Here is a 20,247-nt window from a genome sequence, read left to right on the forward strand (position 1 = left end):
ATTTTCAAACGTGCCCTAAATTTTAATTTCTTTTTCAAGAAGGATGTAGGAAAATTGGAGACTATCATGCTGTACATATATACACAGATTTCAAATACAAAGAGTGATTTGGTTCAAGGAGTAACCTTTAAACTTAATGAAACCTGGTTTGGTTAATTACAATATGATATAGGATTAATTAGTTTTATTTATGCTCCACGCACCCGAAAATACCCCATAATTTCTATCTGAGAGAGATCACAATGTAGCATAAAAAAATGCAAGTGACACTACAGGTGGAACAAATTCAGAATAATTAAGTGAAAAACTATTTCAAATAATCCAAAATAATTACAGAGATTAAAAGGTCCAGATAACAGATTTGGAGTAAATCATACAACAGTAATCAATAAAACATGATACACTTTGCAAGGGATGGATTGTCCTGATGAATTTCTCTTCATCCCGCTTCGTTTCGGGTTCAAACCCTCACCACTCCCCTTAGTATAGTTTAGAGTACTAATATCGTTCGTCATAAAAAACTATAGTTTCAACAGAACAACCATTATTAACAACAACATAATAAAAAAATTAAGTGTTTGATCACTCCACTGCTTCTGCATTCACCATATCTTCATCTGCCACCATATCTTCATCAAGATAATCATCTTCTGCAAGCCAGCGTTCAAGCTCGTCCATCTCATCATAGTCATGCATGTAAACATCATCAGCGGTATCCCCTTGCTCAACTCCCAGCTCCTCACCACGGCACGACACATGCAAGAACGGTCTACTTCGAGCTAAAGCATCTACCACATCTCTATTTACACTGCCCGTAACTCCCAACCATCTGAGTCTTGGAAAATATGGTTTCTTCAACCACCGGAATGAAAGAGGGGTAATCCCACCGCAATTAAACAGATCCAACAACCTCAAGCCGTTACCATGCCACCTCTCCTCGTCAACTTGCATAGAGGCTAATGCCATTACCGAGGTGTCGCCTATGAGTGGGCATTGCCGCATGCGCAGTTCAAGTAACGGAATCCTACTCTTTGCCAGTAATAGAACTGCATTGTCGGAGAGATTAGGAAGATTGGACAAGTCTAATTCTTGCAACTCCAACTTGGAAGAGCCATCAAATAGAGCAGAGATACATTTATCTGTAAGTTTCTTGCATCCTCTAAGAGACAGTGAAATTAGTGAACTTATGACCACTTGTCTCAAATATGATAATCCCACATCACTAATATCAGAGCCATCCAGCAACAATGTCTTTACCTTTGGAAGAGTGCTTATGGCTCGGAGGGATTCATCCCCGAGGTTTCTGCAATCTCTCAAATCCAAAACTTTCAGATCCTTGTTAGACGCCAAACTAGTCACTGCATGGTTGGTTAAAAGAGTGCACAGTCTCAAGCTAACATGTGTTAAAGAAAGGGAAGTTGCAGAAATGTCATGAAAAACCAAATCGGTTAATTGAGTCCCATGAGACACCCTAAGCTTATATAACTTGGAGCAAGAATGCAAGATCGTTTTGAAACCCGTGTCGGTAACACGACAGAAACCACTGAGAAATATGCTTTCCATGTTTTCACACTTGTCAGCCAATAAGAGAAGCCCAAGATCATTTACTCTTCTAAAATAGGTAATGACATACTCCTGGCTCCGAACCAATGAGAGATGCTTCAACTTCCCATACTGATTAATCTGTTGAAGGCCAGAGTTTGTAAGGTCAAATGAAACTCTTGGTTCTATGAGGGGTGTATCTCTAAGATCCAAATGGGTGAGGGACAGGAGACCTTTAGAAATCGCTCCAACCATAGCATCAGTTATATAGTCAACTGAAAGGCACAATTTGTGAATGTTTGGCAATATTGAAGGCTGAATACGGTTCGATGGCTGATGGGATACAAAATTCGTGCAAAGGAGTTCAGTCACCATCAATGATGAAATGTAGCCAATCTCGAGAGACGTGAGTTTCTCTGATGCCAAAGCCCAAACTTGAGCAAAGTTATGACGGAGATAGATTGATGATACATCAAACATCAAGATCAGTGCCTACGAAACATAATCAAACAGAGATTAGACGAAAGACATCAAGCAATTATAATGTACAGTAACAAAATATACTTTACCGGTACATTGCAATATAGGGAACTTATATATGAAGCATCTAATGTCAAAATGCTAACAAGACTGCTATCAACCATTTAATTATTAAGCCAGATGACTGAAGAGGAACCTATCCGTCCTAACAAACTCGCCATATCAGTCTTGAAGTTAGCATCTTCCGCAGATTCAAAAGCCAAAATGTTTACTCAAATCCTTCTTGTTAAACATTTGCTTACTAAGCAAGCATATATATTAAGCATCTAATGTCAAGATGCAAAAAAGACTGCTACTAAACATTTAATTACTCAGCCAGATGGCCGAGGAGGAACCTAACCCTATTAACAAACTCGGCATTTTCGACAACCCATCAATTATAAAGTTAGCGTCTTTCGTAGATTTCAAAAGGCAACATCTTTACTTAAATACTTATCATTAAACATTTGTTTGTTATGGAATCATCATTTAACTGAGTCTTACTTCTAAGTGAGTGCAACCACTGAGCAACTCCTCCAAATCAGAAATATGAATAGCCCGCCCTCTCTTTTCGGCAACTGACCCCAAGCACAGAGACCTGAAGGGAAATTTCATAATCCCCAAAAGCCAATAACAACAACACCATTTTCACTTTCCACAATTCAATAAATCACCAGCAATCAATACATATAATTAGCAGAGCTTGACCGAAATCGAAACCAAACCAACCTCAGATCCTTGCACCGGCCTCCGATTTCCGAAAGCAATTTGCCGCTAAAATCCGCGCAATTGAGCATACAGAGCTCTTCCAGCGACGGCTGAAGCAGAATCTGAATGGCGGAATCGTCGAGCCGGCCGCAGTTCACCTTCACGCTCTTCAGCCAGGGGTTCGGGGGTAACAGGGGTCTCAGCAACTCCATGGAAGGCGCTATTTCCTGAAAACCCAATTAAAAAAGTACCAAGATTTTCAGAAAAAAAAATCCAAAAAGTACCAAATTTCAATTTTTGGGGAAACCCAGAAGTGAAAAATTGGAGGACTTACGAGGATGTGGAAGGAGGGGATGAAGGAGAGGATGTGAGAGGCGCAGGCTTTGAAGGCGGAGCAGGTGGATGCGACGGAGCAGACGGAGGCCACGTCGAGCTTTGTCATGATGGTGGCGAGCAGGGCCGAGGGTAAATGATCAAGGCTCACGATTGAGCTGTTCCTTTCGCTCGTCTCCCCCGCCATCTTTGCTTCTTCTTAGTCTTCTTCTTCGTGAATCTTGTGGGATCTGCGTAATGGTGTTTACCGTTTGACGACACGACACTGCAACCGCTAAGTCTGCGATTTAACCACGAGATTTCAGGTGTAAAGAATTTTTTTTTTATTACCAACTGAGCAACAAGATCTAGTCCTTATAAGATTTTTGATACAGACGATATTTTACTTTAAGGGTAAATTACATAGTAGTTCTTCAGGTTTGAATTCTATTACAATCTCATATAACATCTTTAAAACATTTCACTTTCATACCTCACGTACTATTTTATTTCAAAATAATACATTCGTTAGATTTTCCATCAATTGTTCTGTTAAGAGCTGACATGGCTACCACAGTTGTGCCACGTGTCAAAAAAATAATTTTTTATGAATTTAAAAATAATTATTTAAATTTAAAAAAAAAAAAAAAAAAACCCTAAAACTCATCTTCCCCGACTCACTTCTCCTCCACTCTCTTCACCTCCCCTCCATTTTCTCTCCTACTCCTTCCTCTTCACCTCCCCCCGACCACCTCCTCTCCTCCACTCTCTTCACCTCCCCTCCCACCCCACCCCCACCTCTCTCCCAGTTTTCTTCCACAACTGAAACCATCCGAGTCAGCCTCGGCTGGGCGGCTCTCGGACCCAAATACCCGTCCTAAGAATCTCGAGGCTCGTCCATTGACATCCGACTAGGTCTCCCGCCGCTTCTCCGCCATGAAACCCTCATTCTCAACCTTTTTCATCTTCGGCCTGCTCAAAACCAATGCCGTCCCCCAAAATGTCCTTCAAATCCCTACCCGCACCCTTCTTCTTCTCCAATTCCAGATCTATCAACTCCTTCATCGTCTTGAACTCCGCATCTGCATCCGCATCTAAATCCAAAACATTGCCTTCGTCTCCACCTTCGTTCTTTTCCTCATCTCTCACTTCGACATCAAACTTTCTCGACCCTAATTTTTAACAAAACAAATTAAAAACAAAATCTGAAACCTATTGCCTAAACTCGTTTACACCTTTCCACCACCCCTCGTCGGCGACAACTCCAAGGATGGGTGTCTCCAGCTTTGGCCTTTAGCTCGAAAATTACCTCCTCGATTGTCAGAAAAGCACAATGTCAAAAGTCACCAAGGTCGAAAATCAAGACGTGCTGCTCGCCCATTCTCGAAGCCTTCTTGTCGAGCCGTAGCAAATCCAAATCCCTTCACTGCTCATCCATCCCCCCCCCCCCCACGCACCAATTGATTTAATTGGGTATTTGAATTCGAACTGGGTATTTGAGTTCGAACCTAATAACCAAAATCCAACTGGTATTTTAATGTGAACCCAAAATTCAAAAGTTTTTGAAATCCCAGATTAAGAGAGAGATGGTGGGGATGATGGGTTTTTGGATGGGTTCGAGTTCGATGCCAAGTTGTTGATTACAAAAAAGGAATTGATGGCTAAAGTTGAAATCTATTGAAGATGATGAGAATGGGGTGGTTCGAAGGTTGCTGGAGAAGGGTGGAAGAAGACTTTGAGAAGGGGTGGATGAGGAAATTGGATTAGGTTTTTTTATATTTTTATATTTTTTATTTAAAGAAGATTCAGGTTTTTTAAAATTAAAAATTAATTTTTTTTTGCCACGTGGCATACATTTGGCAGCCATGTGGCACAAATGTTGCAGCCACATCAGCGCTTAACGGATTAATGGATGAAAAATGTAATGGAGGTATTATTTTGAAATAAAATAGTACGTGATGTATGAAAGTGAAATGTTTTAAAGATGTTGTATGAGGTTGTAATAGACTTCAAACCTAAAGGGCTACTATGTAGTTTACCCTTTACTTAATTTAATCTATATTATAGGCAAAGAAATTTGAGCATAGGTGCAAAAAAGGGAACACGCTATTCTAGTCAATATAAATGCTCGATATGCAACCTGTATAAAGAGTTATTAACAATTTAACAACCAATTTCACAAGAACAATGTTATAATTTTGATACTAATAGGTTACACTAATTAGCTAATAATATGTTGAATTTTGATATATTTGGACGAAGTAAGCTAGAAGAGTTACATTTTCTTATCGCATTACGTAATGGGGAGTGTTAGCAACCTTTGCACTAACTTTTTTATGTGAACCTTTCATTTTCTCAAATGTCATGTGTCATTTGCTTGCACAAGAAACAAGACCTTTAGGCTTTTGGCTAGGATTTAATGGCACATTTATGTAAGGGTAATTAGGGAATTAAAAAGCAAACTTGAATGTTGATTATGGAATACTCTAGTGTTTATCAAACATTTGGTGGGATCCACGCAAATTTTAGAATCCAATTCCAAAATTTGTATTGAATTCCCTACAATTTGATGTATTTGGATTCCAAATTGCTGAGGTAATCAGAATAAACTTTTTCTTCCCATTATACCCTCATTATTTTTAAAAGATACATCTAGAGCTGTTTCACTTTCCCTTCAGCGCAGCTTCCCTTCTCTTCAGTCGCAGCTCTCATCAAATTTATGGAGAGGTAAACCCTCTTTGTCTTACGCGTTTTCATCCATATGTTGATTTTTTGCTTTCATAAAATTCATCGTGGAAAAGAATTGCATGATGAAATGACTACTTTCATCGTCGAAGGTGTTTTTCCTTTGGTAGAACTTAGTCGACAACTCCATCCCTGAAATCAATAACCATTTCTAGACTTATGGTCTCTACAATTTTCGTCACCTTCATGAAATTAGGAAGAGTGAGGAAAATGATATTTTAGTAAACATACTAGTTATATTTCGATTTTGCTAAATTATTAAACAATTTTAAAGAATTAGTAGAATTTCTATTCTAATTCCAAAACATTTAGTAAACAGTTTTTATGGGAATCTAAATTTTGATTGTCCTCAATTCACTTTTTTTTTAATCAAATTTCTCCAATTTTAATTACTGTTACGTAAATGAGCCATAAAGATGAAAAACATGTCATTTGGTAAAGTGTGAAGGTTAAGTTGCTAGCATTTCTCTCAGGTAATTTAATTATATATTTTTATAATAGCTTTTTAGCCAAAGTGGTCCCTGAGATTGTGCAGCATCAATCATTTTGGTCATTGGGTGAAAAATTATATTAAATAAGGATAAAATGACAAAATTACCCTCAATTTAATAAACAATAGGCCAAAATGCTTTGACCAAAATTGAGGGTATTTTTGTCATTCTATCCTTATTTTATGGAGATTTTTTTTTTACAGAAGGACCAAAACGATTGATTGTGAACAAATTCAAGGACTAGTTCTATTGATTTCAAATCTCAGGAATCAAAGTGAGAGGTCATGCAGATCTCAAGGACCATTTTGCCTAAAAAGCCTTTTATAATTGATGTGCATTATGTCGGTATTACTTTGTTGTTTCTAAAAGATTACAAATGTTGCAATGTTAATATTATTGTAAATTTGCTTAATGTGAATGAGCTTTTAACTTTATAAAAGATGTGAATGCTAATATGATAATTAGTTTATTTTTTTTTGGACAGGTAATATGAACTATAATTAGTGAATGTTTTTAAAATGTTTTTGTTCATACAAGAAAGAGTCTATAATTTACACAACAGATTGGAACTCGAGTGCGAGAAGCAGAGACATAGAGTTGCCTTGGCCAACAAGTCTAACTCACGTTTGCAATTAGCCCATAGCCAATCAAATAAAATTACCAAGTGAAAATTTTGTACCCTACAAATCCCAAGTTCCATCTTAAAAACCAACCCCCAAACCCCCAGCTTCCCATAACTTGGAAATTCAGTTCCACACAATCTATCATCTTTTAACACTGTTTAAAAGCTATTTGTTATTGGTGGGATTATGATAATGCAAGATTAATCCAAGATGCTAATACAATTTTCTGCAAATTAAGCATCAAACCATATAAAGCTTATGCTCTAATTCTATCATCAACTGACACTAAACCCTCTGTCAACAGCATAATCCACAAAGCTATAGAGTGGCACCACTCCATCACCATACTTCTCAAACCCATCCAACTCCTGCTTAGCTTTGGTTTTAAGCTGCTCTGCCACCTCCATAGCCTTCTCCACCCCATACATTTTCACATAGCTGAACCCCTTCTTCTTCCCCTCTCCATCACCATCATCTCCGCCCTTCATCTTCTCCTCAAGAATATCGTCAACCACCCGGTACAAAACCCCGACAGCTCTCCCATACCTCCTCAGCCTATCCAACTCATCATCTTCAGCACCCCCCAGCAGTCCTCCGCAAACAGCAGAGCACTGACTCATCTCCCCAAACTTCTTCTCCTGGGCGAATTCCACCGCCTCTGCCCCGCCTTCAAGGTCCAGGAACTGCCCGGCCGCCATTCCCGTGGACCCCACGGTCTGAGCAATCTCTGTGATCACACGCAGGAGGCGCGGCTCCGGCACGAGGTTGGAAGGCGTGTTTGATACAATGTGCTGAAACCCCAATGGAAACAGAGCATCCCCGGCGAGAATAGCCATGTCATCGCCGTAAATTGTGTGGTTCGAGGGCTGGCCTCGCCGTGATGGGTCGTCATCCATGCACGGAAGATCGTCGTGTATGAGTGAAGCCGCATGTACCTATTAATTGCCAATCAAAGAAAAGCAAACAACTTTATGGATATTCCAATCACAAAATACAAAACCCAAGTAAAAAATTGAGCAAAATTAGCAGCTAATTACCCAAAACCCAATTAACCAAACAGGATTAAAAGAAAGATTCTACAATTTTTTTCTTCTTCTGAAAAACCCAATTCGGATTCTGCGCAAAAAATCCAAATGATGCAAGAATATTCATTGCGTATGAATCGGTTTAATTAAGTCTCTGTAAGGTAAAAGGGAAAGAAATTACTAACCATTTCGAGAGCGCAGGCGGTGGGGAAGGCGGCAAGGCGGTTGCCGCCGAAGAGTTCACAGGCTGCGACGCACATGACCGGTGAGGCTCGCTTGGCGCCATCAGCGAGGACGGAGTATCGCATGGATTGATAGATCTGCTCTGGGTACCGAATCGGAATGGCTTCGTGAAGCTTCTGATTCATGTCGGCGATCAGGGTAGTCCAGTAGGTTTTCAAATCGAACTTGAGGGAGCTCGATTGGGTTGAAATGGACGGCGACGATGAAGCGGAGGAGCACCGGATTGGAAAAGCTAGCTTCTTTGGAATGTAGAGGTGGGATGATGCCGATATCATCGAGAAAGAAGCCATTTTTTTTCTGGGTTCTTCTGAATCTCTCAACTGGGAGCTCTTATAGGAGATCTGCTCTAATAGTGGGGAGGGAGGAAGCGAGGGGAGACGATGAGATTTTATTTTTTCAGTTTGACCGTGCCACTGGGTGGTTGGATGTGTCATTATACAGGGTATATGTGTTAAAAAATTACAAAGTTAAAACATAAAAATCTCTATTACATATATAAAAAAAGAGTTAAAAAGTTAAAACATAAAATTCTTTATTACTTATATAAAAACACGTAGTGTACCTGTGTTCTGGTCATAATAAAAAGTTTATTGAAATTTTGGATATGATTAGGAGAAATTTTTAGTTGTGACAGGAACACCGATAGTACATCACATATTTTTATGTAAGTGATGATAAATTTTATTTTTTAAATTATTAACCTTTTAACACACATATCCCACAATTTATATAGCAACACATGATGTACTACCTCGTATAACGATAACATTGAAAAATCTCTCTAATTAGGTGTTTGAGTAACGTCTGCATATGGTGGTCCAACCACCTGTCCTCACTTCAATTGGCCATCTCCCTCATTTTATTTTATTTTAATAAAATCAATATATTTGTAAAAATTTACTCTTTACAAGAATGATAATTGGAGACTAAATTTTTAAAACAAATTTGCAAACTAAATAATGTGTCACCAATAACAAATAAGTACGTTAATTAAAACTTAAGTAATAGTCCAATAAAAAATCATCAACAATTACACCATTTATTTTATAAAATTTGGTTATCTAGCTTACCTAATAAGAATTAGCCACTACAACAACAACAACAACAACAAAGCCTTTTCCCACTAAGTGGGGTCGGCTATATGAATCCTAGAACGCCATTGCGCTTGGTTTTGTGTCATGTCCTCCGTTAGATCCAAGTACTCAAGTCTTTTCCTAGGGTCTCTTCCAAAGTTTTCCTAGGTCTTCCTCTACCCCTTCGGCCCTGAACCTTTGTCTCGTAGTCACATTTTCGAACCGGAGCGTTAGTAGGCCTTCTTTGCACATGTCCAAACCACCGGGACCAATTTTCTCTCATATTTCCTTCAATTTTGGCTACTCCTACTTTACCTCGGATATCCTCATTCCCAATCTTATCATTTCTCGTGTGCCCATACATCCCACGAAGCATCCTCATCTCCGCTACACCCATTTTGTGTACGTGTTGATGCTTCACCGCCCAACATTCTATGCCATACAACATCGCTGACCTTATTGCCGTCCTATAAAATTTTCCCTTGAGCTTCAGTGGCCTATGACGGTCACACAACACGCCGGATGCACTTTTACACTTCATCCATCCAGCTTGTATTCTATGGTTGAGATCTCCATCTAAGTCTCCGTTCTCTTGCAAGATAGATCCTAGGTAGCGAAAACAATCACTTTTTGTGATCTTCCCTAGATTGCTCCGGTCATTAGTGTGGATAAGTATATAAATGGATAGAGATAGGAAAGCAAACACAAGATGTACGTGGTTCACCCAGATTGGCTACGTCCACGGAATAGAGGAGTTCTCATTAATTGTGAAGGGTTTACATAAGTACATAGGTTCAAGCTCTCCTTTAGTGGGTAAAAGTGAGTGATTTAGTACAAATGACATTATGAAATATTGTGGGAGAATGATCTCGTAACCACGAAACTTCTAAGTACCGGAGTATGGTATCGTCTTGACTTGCCTTATCTGTCTTATAGGTAGATGTGACATCTTCTCTGGAAGTACTCTTCCTCCATCAAGGGGTGGTATCTATAACTGGTGGAGATGCACAAGGTAATGTATCAATTTCACTTGAAGCTTACTTGTAGTTTTAGGCTTGGTCAAGCGCGATACAAACCATGTAGTAGGAGTCCCCCAAGTCGCCGAGCTAGGGGATCTGTTGAAAGAGGTGACAGACAAGGTAAGCAATCAGAGCTCCGGCTGATTGTTCACATTCTCCCTATCTTGCAGGCAGCATGAAGGATAAAGAGAAGAAAAATAAGAAGAGATGATATGGGATACTTTTTCGTTTGAAGAAGTAACTTTCCACAGGCTTATTCTTGAACTGGGCTGGAGGGTTTTCTGGTTTCCTCCAGAGTATAAGGCCGACTGAAAAATTTGAGGGTCAAAACAAGTCCATCAAATCTAGAGTACGTTTGACCCTGCTGATATGAGATACTTTTGCTTTTGACAGAGTAGTGGATGTATCGGCACGTGTGCTGTTACGCTTGTCTCCACATGCTTCCTTGTATCCTTCTCACTTGCCCTATCTGTTCCTCAGGCAGATGCGGTATCTTCCCTAGAAGCATAAGATGTTGAAGATGAGTACTCGAGAGCAATGCCAGGTAAGTAATCAGGTAAGGGGTTCCAGGCAGTCAGTTCCTGGCTGGAAGCTTGATTCCAAGTGCTGACTGATTGTTCTCTTTCTCCTTGTCTTGCAGGTAAGAACAAGGCCAAAGGAAAAGACAGGGAAAAAGCATGATATGGGATACTCTTGCTTTTAACCCTGATGATATGAGATATTCTTGCTCTAGTATAGCTTGTTTACAGAGGTGTTATCGGGGGGAAAGAAAGCTGAATATTTCGAAAGGCTTTGTTGGGAGTGCCCTCTCAGATAAGAGGAAGGGTTGAGCATTTTTGCAGGTCTGCCTGTCCGTTGGGGATGGATGTCGACATATATAGGAGTCTCCCTAACATCAAGTAATAATGCTATTCCTTTACCCTGCTTGGTCATAGCACGGTAGTGGGAGCTGCCAGCTTCACATGTTTTAACTCTGTCAGAGCACTTTGAAAAAATGGTCTGTGGTATCTGGAAAGCTGATGTTGCGTGTGAAGATTACAGACAAGCTTTATCCAAGGAGATCCAGCTCTTGAAGTTGGGAAAGTGGTGCCTCTTCGGTTTTCGAACAAGCAATCCTGTCGGGGATCTGGCTCTCGAGATTCGGAGAACGATGCCTCTTCGATTTTTGAGAAAGCAATCCTGCTGGGGGTCTGGCTCTCGAGATTCGGAGAGCGATGTCTTTTCGATTTTTGAGAAAGTAATCATGTTGGGGGTCTGGCTCTCGAGATTCGGAGGGCGGTGCCTCTTCGATTTTGGAGCAAGCAATCTTGTTGGGAGTGTTTTCTCGAATGTGAGTAAAGGTTGGGCCTGTTTGCTAGTCTACCTTGCCACGAAGCACAGAGGTTGACACACAGGGACTTTCCAATTATCCAGCAGTGGTACTGTTCCTTTACCCTATCTTCGATTTTTGAGAAAGTAATCATGTTGGGAGTCTGGCTCTCGAGATTCGGAGGGCGGTGCCTCTTCGATTTTGGAGCAAGCAATCTTGTTAAGAGTGTTTTCTCGAATGTGAGTAAAGGTTGGGCATGTTTGCTAGTCTACCTTGCCACGAAGCACAGAGGTTAACACACAGGGACTTTCCAATTATCCAGCAGTGGTACTGTTCCTTTACCATCTCTTCGATTTTTGAGAAAGTAATCATGTTGGGAGTCTGGCTCTCGAGATTCGGAGGGCGGTGCCTCTTCGATTTTGGAGCAAGCAATCTTGTTGGGAGTGTTTTCTCGAATGTGAGTAAAGGTTGGGCATGTTTGCTAGTCTACCTTGCCATGAAGCACAGAGGTTGACACACAGGGACTTTCCAATTATCCAGCAGTGATACTGTTCCTTTACCCTATCTTCGATTTTTGAGAAAGTAATCATGTTGGGAGTCTGGCTCTCGAGATTCGGAGGGCGGTGCCTCTTCGATTTTGGAGCAAGCAATCTTGTTGGGAGTGTTTTCTCGAATGTGAGTAAAGGTTGGGCATGTTTGCTAGTCTACCTTGCCACGAAGCACAGAGGTTGACACACCGGGACTTTCAAATTATCTAGCAGTGGTACTGTTCCTTTACCCTTGTGGGTAATAATATGGTAGCTAGACCTTCAAATTTTATGTGTCTAAACTTTGTTAGTGTTGTTTCTTTGCTATTCTTTTACCCTTCTTGGTCAGAGCGATGTAGTGGGAGCTGCAAGCTTCACGTGTCTCAACTTTGTCAGAGAACTTTGGCAAAGTTATCTGTGGTACCCATGAGCTATTGTTGCGTGTGGGAAGTGGGTGATTGAACAGTACGATTCATGTGCTTTCTACTTCGCCAGAAATCTTCGACAGAATGCCCATAATTTCCGTAAAGCTGAATGTGCGTGTGACAGGTGCTGACAAGGCTGGAAAAGTAGGTGCCTCTTCGATTTCTGAGATCGACCCTCGTGGTCTCTGAGCAGCCCAGCTTTTGAGAAAGCAAGCCTCTTCGATTTCTGAGATCGGCCTTCGTGGTTTTTGAGCAGCCCAGCTTTTGAGAAAGCAAACGCCTCTTCGATTTCTGAGCAGGTGCCTCTTCGATTTCTGAAGCTTTGTCGAGTGCAGATTTTTATAGGGGCTGACATTAAGTTCCAAAGCACACTTGAATATCCACCAGTAGAAGCTCCATTCTTGCACTTCTAAGATCTTGATTTGTCCGACCTCTTCTCTCTTCAACATCTTTGAAAATGTCTGGCCCCTCCGACCGTCATTTTGACTTGAACCTTGTTGAAGAGGCAGCCCCGCCTTCTCCAGACAACATATGACGCCCATCTTTCGTCTCCCCTACTGGTCCTCTTACCGTTGGGGATTCAATAATGAAGAATGATATGACCGCTGCGGTAGTGGCCAGGAACCTTCTCACTCCCAAAGATAACAGACTACTTTCCAAACGGTCTGATGAGTTGGCTGTTAAGGATTCTCTGGCTCTCAGTGTTCAGTTTGCAGGTTCTGTGTCTAATATGGCCCAACGCCTATTTGCTCGAACCCGCCAAGTTGAATCATTGGTGGCTGAAGTGATGAGTCTCAAACAGGAGATTAGAGGGCTCAAGCATGAGAATAAACAGTTGCACCGGCTCGCACATGACTATGCTACAAACATGAAGAGGAAGCTTGACCAGATGAAGGAATCTGATGGTTAGGTTTTACTTGATCATTAGAGATTTGTGGGTTTGTTCCAAAGGCATTTATTGCCTTCGTCTTTTAGGGCTGTACCGCTTAATGAAGCTCCAAATGATCAACCTCTGATGCCTCATTCTTCTAGGGTTCTGTCCAGTACTGAGGCTCCGAATGATCCCCCTCCGGTGCCTTCTCTTTCTGGGGCTCTATCGACTGCTGAGACTTCTCCTAAGTAACCTTTGTGAAGGCTCCCTCTTGTTTGTTTATTTTGACTCAAGTATATGTACATATTTGTAACTTATCGGGGATATCAATAAATAAGCTTTTCTTTATTTCAACGTATTGTGTTAAATACACCAAAGCCTTCTTCGCTAAGTTCTTTGAATTTTCTTTTATTGAAACTTGTATGTTGAAGCTTTGTGAGTGGAGCATGTAGGTTGAGGTAATGTTCCCTTAATTTCTCGAGTGAGGAAAACTTCTCGGTTGGAGACTTGGAAAATCCAAGTCACTGAGTGGGATCGGCTATATGAATCTTAGAACGCCATTGTGTTCTGTCCTGTGTCATGTCCTCCGTTAGATCCAAGTACTCTAAGTCTTTTCTTAGGGTCTCTTCCAAAGTTTTCCTAGGTCTTCCTCTACCCCTTCGGCCCTGAACCTCTGTCCCATAGTCGCATCTTCTAATCGGAGCGTCAGTAGGCCTTCTTTGCACATGTCCAAACCACCGTAACCGATTTTCTCTCATCTTTCCTTCAATTTCGGCTACTTCTACTTTACCCCGGATATCCTCATTCCTAATCTTATCCTTTCTTGTGTGCCCACACATCCAACGAAGCATCCTCATCTCCGCTACACCCATTTTGTGTATGTGTTGATGCTTCACCGCCCAACATTCTGTGCCATACAGCATCGCCGTGCTTATTGTCGTCCTATAAAATTTTCCCTTGAGTTTCAGTGGCATACGGCGGTCACACAACACGCCGGATGCACTCTTCCACTTCATCCATCCAGCTTGTATTCTATGGTTGAGATCTCCATCTAATTCTCCGTTCTTTTGCAAGACAGATCCTAGGTAACGAAAACGGTCACTCTTTGGTATTTCTTGATCTCCGATCCTCACCCCTAACTCGTTTTGGCCTCCATTTGCACTGAACTTGCACTCCATATATTCTGTCTTTGATCGGCTTAGGCGAAGACCTTTAGATTCCAACACTTCTCTCCAAAGGTTAAGCTTTGCATTTACCCCTTCCTGAGTTTCATCTATCAACACTATATCGTCTGTGAAAAGCATACACCAAGGAATATCATCTTGAATATGTCCTGTTAACTCATCCATTACCAACGCAAAAAGGTAAGGACTTAAGGATGAGCCTTGATGTAATCCTACAGTTATGGGAAAGCTTTCGGTTTGTCCTTCATGAGTTCTTACGGCAGTCTTTGCTCCTTCATACATATCCTGTATAGCTTGGATATATGCTACTCGTACTCCTTTCTTCTCTAAAATCCTCCAAAGAATGTCTCTTGGGACCCTATCATACGCTTTTTCCAAATCTATAAAGACCATGTGTAAATCCTTTTTTCCATCTCTATATCTTTCCATCAATCTTCGTAAGAGATAGATTGCCTCCATGGTTGAGCGCCCTGGCATGAACCCGAATTGGTTGTCCGAAACCCGTGTCTCTTGCCTCAATCTATGCTCAATGACGCTCTCCCAGAGCTTCATTGTATGACTCATTAGCTTAGTACCCCTATAGTTCATGCAATTTTGTACATCGCCTTTATTCTTGTAGATAGGCACCACAGTGCTCGTTCGCCACTCATTTGGCATCTTCTTTGTTTTCAAAATCCTATTGAAAAGGTCAGTGAGCCATGTTATACCTGTCTCTCCCAAAACTTTCCACACTTCGATTGGTATATCGTCTGGGCCTACTGCTTTTCTATGCTTCATCTTCTTCAAAGCTACAACCACTTCTTCCTTCCGGATTCTACGATAAAAAGAGTAGTTTCTACACTCTTCTGAGTTACTTAACTCCCCTAAAGAAACACCCCTTTCATGTCCTTCATTGAAAAGATTATGAAAATAACCTTTCCATCTGTCTTTAACCGCGTTCTCTGTAGCAAGAACCTTTCCATCCTCATCCTTGATGCACCTCACTTGGTTTAGGTCACTTGTCTTCTTTTCCCTTGCTCTAGCTAGTTTATAGATATCCAACTCTCCTTCTTTGGTATCTAGTCGCTTATACATATCGTCATAAGCCGCTAACTTAGCTTCTCTCACAGCTTTCTTCGCATCTTGCTTCGCTTTTCTATACCTTTCACCATTTTCATCGGTCCTATCCTTGTATAAGGCTTTACAACATTCCTTCTTAGCCTTCACCTTTGTTTGTACCTCCTCATTCCACCATCAAGATTCCTTTTGGTGTGGGGCAAAGCCCTTGGACTCTCCTAATACCTCTTTTGCTACTTTTCGGATACAACTAGCCATGGAATCCCACATTTGGTTAGTTTCCCCTTCTCTATCCCACACACACTGGGTGATTACTTTCTCTTTGAAAATGGCTTGTTTTTCTTCTTTTAGATTCCACCATCTAGTCCTTGGGCACTTCCAAGTCTTGTTCTTTTTTTCTCACTCTTTTGATATGTACATCCATCACCAACAAGCGATGTTGATTAGCCACGTTCTCTCCTGGTATAACTTTGCAATCCTTACAAGTTATACGATCCCCTTTCCTCATTAGAAGAAAATCTATTTGTGTTTTTGACGACCCACTCTTGTATGTGATCACATGTTCTTATCTCTTCTTAAAGAAGGTGTTGGCTAAGAAGAGATCATATGCCATTGCAAAATCCAAGATAGCTTCCCCATCCTTGTTTCTCTCCCCAAAACCATGGCCACCATGAAAACCTCCATAGTTGCCTGTCTCCCTGCCCACGTGTCCATTTAAATCTCCTCCTATAAATAACTTCTCCGTCTGAGCAATTCCTTGCACCAAGTCTCCAAGGTCTTCCCAAAATTTCTCCTTCGAACTCGTATCCAACCCTACTTGAGGTGCGTACGCACTAATCACATTGATAAGTTCTTGTCCTATTACAATCTTGATTGCCATGATTCTATCTCCTACCCTCTTGACATCTACAACATCTTGTGTCAAGGTCTTGTCCACGATGATGCCAACACCGTTTCTCGTTCTATTTGTGCCCGAATACCATAGTTTAAACCCTGAGTTTTCTAGATCCTTTTGCCTTACGACCAACCCACTTAGTTTCTTGTAGGCATATAATATTTATCCTTCTCCTCACCATAACTTCTACTACTTCCATAGATTTTCCCGTCAAGGTTCCTATATTCCACGTTCCTAAACGCATTTTGCTCTCTTGAACTCTACCCTTCTGTCTTAGCTTCTTCACCCTTCCCCGTCTAATAGGATCAAAGTACTTCTTTTGTGTGTCCCGTGTAAAGTTGATAGGAGCATATGCTCCCAAACAACTTTGAGTGGAGTCGTTCGAAAAGAAGTTTCTATAGCCCCCTTGCTCATTTAACACTGCATCCGGGTGTCGATGGAGATACAGCGACCCTTGCTCACTTATCACTGTGCTCGGGCCACACAGCGCGCCACTTACGGGTGACGCCCTAGCTTTAGCGCAAATTCGTTCTGGATTCATTTTCATAAGGATTCGACGTAATCATGGAGTGCCGGCCTATGCCCAAGCCTTGGGAGTGTTGGAGCGTTTCTAGGTGTTTTCTATCTTTGATTTCAATGTTTAAATTAAGTTATCTTTGTGTAATTGCGAGTATGAGGAACTAAACCCCCCTTGGCTAGGGGGGGATTCAAAACCATGTTTATGCTTGCTATATGATTTGATTACTTCCAATTGCGTTTCATGAATTGTGAATTTAATTTACTTATCTCTATGAATTAAAACTAATTTGTGTATGTTGGTTGAGAGTGCACACTTAATTTTCATGCATAAGTTTGATGCTAGGATATAAGGAAGTTTCACCTAATCGTTATGAACTTATATTCATAAGTAGTAAAGGTTGTTGATCACAATCGTGTTAAGTAAATTCTTGGCATAAGTTTCATGCAATTCATAGTAACGAGTGCCTCGTCAATGCTTATGTTTTTCATAGAACTTAATGATTCTTGCGTGTATCTCTATTATGCAATTCATGTAGGGAACGTGTAGGGAATGTTTTGGGTTGTCGTATGCAATCATCCAACCTAATAACTTGTGGAAAAACTGAGGGTTAATTAGTGCAATTCACGGTTAATTTGGGGCGTTGAGTATTCATGGTTTGTCGAAGAGCAATTGGAAATCATTTTGTATGCAAGTATAACATGTGTGGAGAAGAACCCCTTAGCTAGCTTCTCATCCATTCAATTTGATCAATCTCGTTTTAAAACCTATTTTGTTTTACAAAGTTCTTGTTTTGTTTTCAAATTCGTCTAAAATCAATCCCCCTTTATTTTGTTGAGTCATATTAGTTAGAAATCAATTTAGTTTGTGTTTTTAAGTGTCTTGAGTCAAGTTATAACATATTTTCGTTCAAATTCTTCCTTAGTGTTCAAAACTGCCCAGATTGTGTTTTTAAGGCAGTTTTGAGTGTTTAGGTGCTGTTTTGAGTCTTTTGGTTTGTTTTAGTGTTTTAAAGTATAGTTTTGCATTCTTTGAGTCTAGTTTAGTGCTTTAAACTTTGATTTTATGTTTTCAAGTCAGTTTCCAAGTGATTTAGCAATCCCTCCTAATCCCTGGCCTAGAACGATTCCTACTTACATACTTTACTACAATTGATAAAAGAGGGTTTAATTTGTGTGCTTATATAATTCGGCATCAAAATTAGCCACTACCGGAAAAAAAAAGAATTAGGCGAGTCTGATTACATATATAGTTTCTTTTTTTACTGCAATTACATATGTAGCTGAGGTATCAAACTAATGGGCAACCACGATTGTAGAGAACTATTCAACTAAATCTCCAATAAAATGTCACTCATTAACATCATTACGATCGTCAAATAATACATTCAGAAATGGTTACTGAATGTTAGGCTTTATCCCTTAGGCTTATACACTATTTATAGCTTTTAGTGACAAATTCCATTTGACCATGACTCTCGATTGAAATCGGTATATGAGGTTCTGAAAGAAAGTTAAATAAAGAATGCATGGTAAAGTATGACATAAAGAAAAAGGTTCTGAAAGAAAGTAACTTGACTGTGGGTTCTATCCTTTTAATCAAAATGATTGGGATTCGCTTCATTGATTTTCGGCTTAAGAGGAAAGGCACTTTTGACGAACTAAAGAGGTCTCACATCCGACCAAACGATGAGCAACGTCATGAGCTTACTAACACACAAACAAAAAGTCAAACTCAACAACACTTTGAATGGTAAAGTGAGAAAATTGTAGCAATGGTCCCTAACTAAAAATTTATGACCATTGGTTCCTTAACTCATCAAAACGTGCAACTATGATCCTTTTCGTTAACTCTGTCAGAATTCCATCAAAATGACTCATGTTGGAAGAACCATTGCTACAATTGGGTTAAAGCTGATGGGTCATTTCTCTAATTGGGTTAAAGTTGTGGGACCATTGCTACAATTACGTTCATTTGGTTTTCCATATTTTCCATTTGATTCAGCCTCATATGCGTGGCACGTGACTTATTTTAATGGAAGTTCTAATGGAGTTGACAAAAAGGACCATAGTTGCATGTTTTTATGAGTTAAGAGACCAATAGTCATATATTTTTAGTTGATGGACTATTGCTCCAATTGGGTTAAAATTGATGGACCATTGCTACAATTTTCTCTTGTAAAGTGTCACAAATGTCGTCACTTAGTACTACGGTCTAGTGGTATTCCTCTTCACTTGTAAGTGAGAGGTTTTAGGTTCGATTATCGCAAAAGGCGAATTTGAACCACATTATTGCTAGCCCATTATGAAGCTAAGTGTCACGCCCCGATCCCGACCTACGTCCAGGATCGACACGTGACGTCACCAAGTATCCATATACTCAACATATCCCTCCTCCGGGATATGTTCGAAGCATAACTCAAGAATCGAATCGCATAATAATTTTTCATATACTTTATGGCTGCATCTAACTTTCTCGTTAGACCGCCTACGTACCACCCTACATAGGGATCAAGCAATTCGTAGTTCATATCTCACAAAATCAGACATGTATCACATTGATTTCAAGCAGAAAAGCAAAGCATTCCTCAATCATTTATTAGAACTTAACCAACGTAAAATTTCTGGACTCAGGGCTACATAGCAAACCCCCATGAAGAATCACGATTTCTCTTCCATCCAACAAATAAATCATTATGTCTCAACATGATATCGCAATTCACAACATATATCATATTAAAGAACTGACGAAGCACAAACCGTTCTCTAGCCACATTAATTAACCAATTCGATCAAAATACTAACAATCATTTCCATATCTTCTAAATTCATACTTTATTAAATCATATCGAATCGTAGAAAATCCCGAAAGAGTCACCTAGACGTCCAACATCTTTTCTAACTCAATTCACAAGATTCTCGAAACCATTGACACAAATATATATAAAACTAAGGCTAGAGTGATACAGTTAGGCCAAGCCTACTTTTCCAAATAATGGGATTTCAGACCACTTTACGAAATCCAACAACCTCGGGTTCCGGACCACTCAACGAAACCAAATTGAATATGATCGCCTATCAAATGCACCAAGTACAACTAATTATCATCACCTCTAGAATGCGTATGGTCCCCCATCGCGGATATACCAAGCAGAACCATAGGC

The 20,247-nt window shown here is 40.3% G+C and overlaps 2 protein-coding genes across 3 annotated transcripts; both read right to left on the bottom strand.

Moving 5' to 3' along the window:
- Positions 1-292: 292 nt before the first annotated feature.
- LOC103445232 (F-box/LRR-repeat protein 10) lies at positions 293-3,438 on the bottom strand. Of its 2 annotated transcripts, XM_008384227.4 has the most exons (4): positions 3,104-3,438; positions 2,791-2,996; positions 2,566-2,659; positions 293-2,034 (listed from the first exon to the last, which is right to left on the bottom strand). In XM_008384227.4, exons 1-4 carry the CDS (start codon positions 3,287-3,289, stop codon positions 583-585), a joined length of 1,938 nt encoding a protein of 645 aa, XP_008382449.3. In that variant the 5' UTR covers positions 3,290-3,438; the 3' UTR covers positions 293-582. The 2 variants fall into 2 exon arrangements, with proteins under 2 accessions (XP_008382449.3, XP_028958048.2); XM_029102215.2 differs by lacking the exons at positions 2,566-2,659; positions 3,104-3,438.
- Positions 3,439-7,086: 3,648 nt separating this feature from the next.
- On the bottom strand, positions 7,087-8,634 carry LOC103445233 (heterodimeric geranylgeranyl pyrophosphate synthase small subunit, chloroplastic). Its single transcript, XM_008384228.4, has 2 exons — positions 8,151-8,634; positions 7,087-7,875 (listed from the first exon to the last, which is right to left on the bottom strand). The coding sequence occupies exons 1-2, from the start codon at positions 8,496-8,498 to the stop codon at positions 7,216-7,218; spliced, it is 1,008 nt and encodes a 335-aa protein (XP_008382450.3). The 5' UTR covers positions 8,499-8,634; the 3' UTR covers positions 7,087-7,215.
- Positions 8,635-20,247: the final 11,613 nt, after the last annotated feature.

The sequence above is a fragment of the Malus domestica genome, chromosome 05 (assembly GCF_042453785.1).
Source record: "Malus domestica chromosome 05, GDT2T_hap1".
Classification (NCBI taxonomy): domain Eukaryota; kingdom Viridiplantae; phylum Streptophyta; class Magnoliopsida; order Rosales; family Rosaceae; genus Malus; species Malus domestica.

Bases quoted from the DNA above. Each gene is read 5' to 3' on its own strand.
- LOC103445232 (XM_008384227.4), bottom strand. From the start codon at position 3,289: ATGGCGGGGGAGACGAGCGAAAGGAACAGCTCAATCGTGAGCCTTGAT. The intron at 2,997-3,103 runs GTAAGTCCTCCA...TTGGGTTTTCAG, and splicing joins TCCCCTCCTTCCACATCCTC to GAAATAGCGCCTTCCATGGA. The intron at 2,035-2,565 runs GTAAGACTCAGT...TATGTTTCGTAG, and splicing joins GTGGTTGCACTCACTTAGAA to GCACTGATCTTGATGTTTGA.
- LOC103445233 (XM_008384228.4), bottom strand. From the start codon at position 8,498: ATGGCTTCTTTCTCGATGATATCGGCATCATCCCACCTCTACATTCCA. The intron at 7,876-8,150 runs GTTAGTAATTTC...GGCAATTAATAG, and splicing joins CCGCCTGCGCTCTCGAAATG to GTACATGCGGCTTCACTCAT.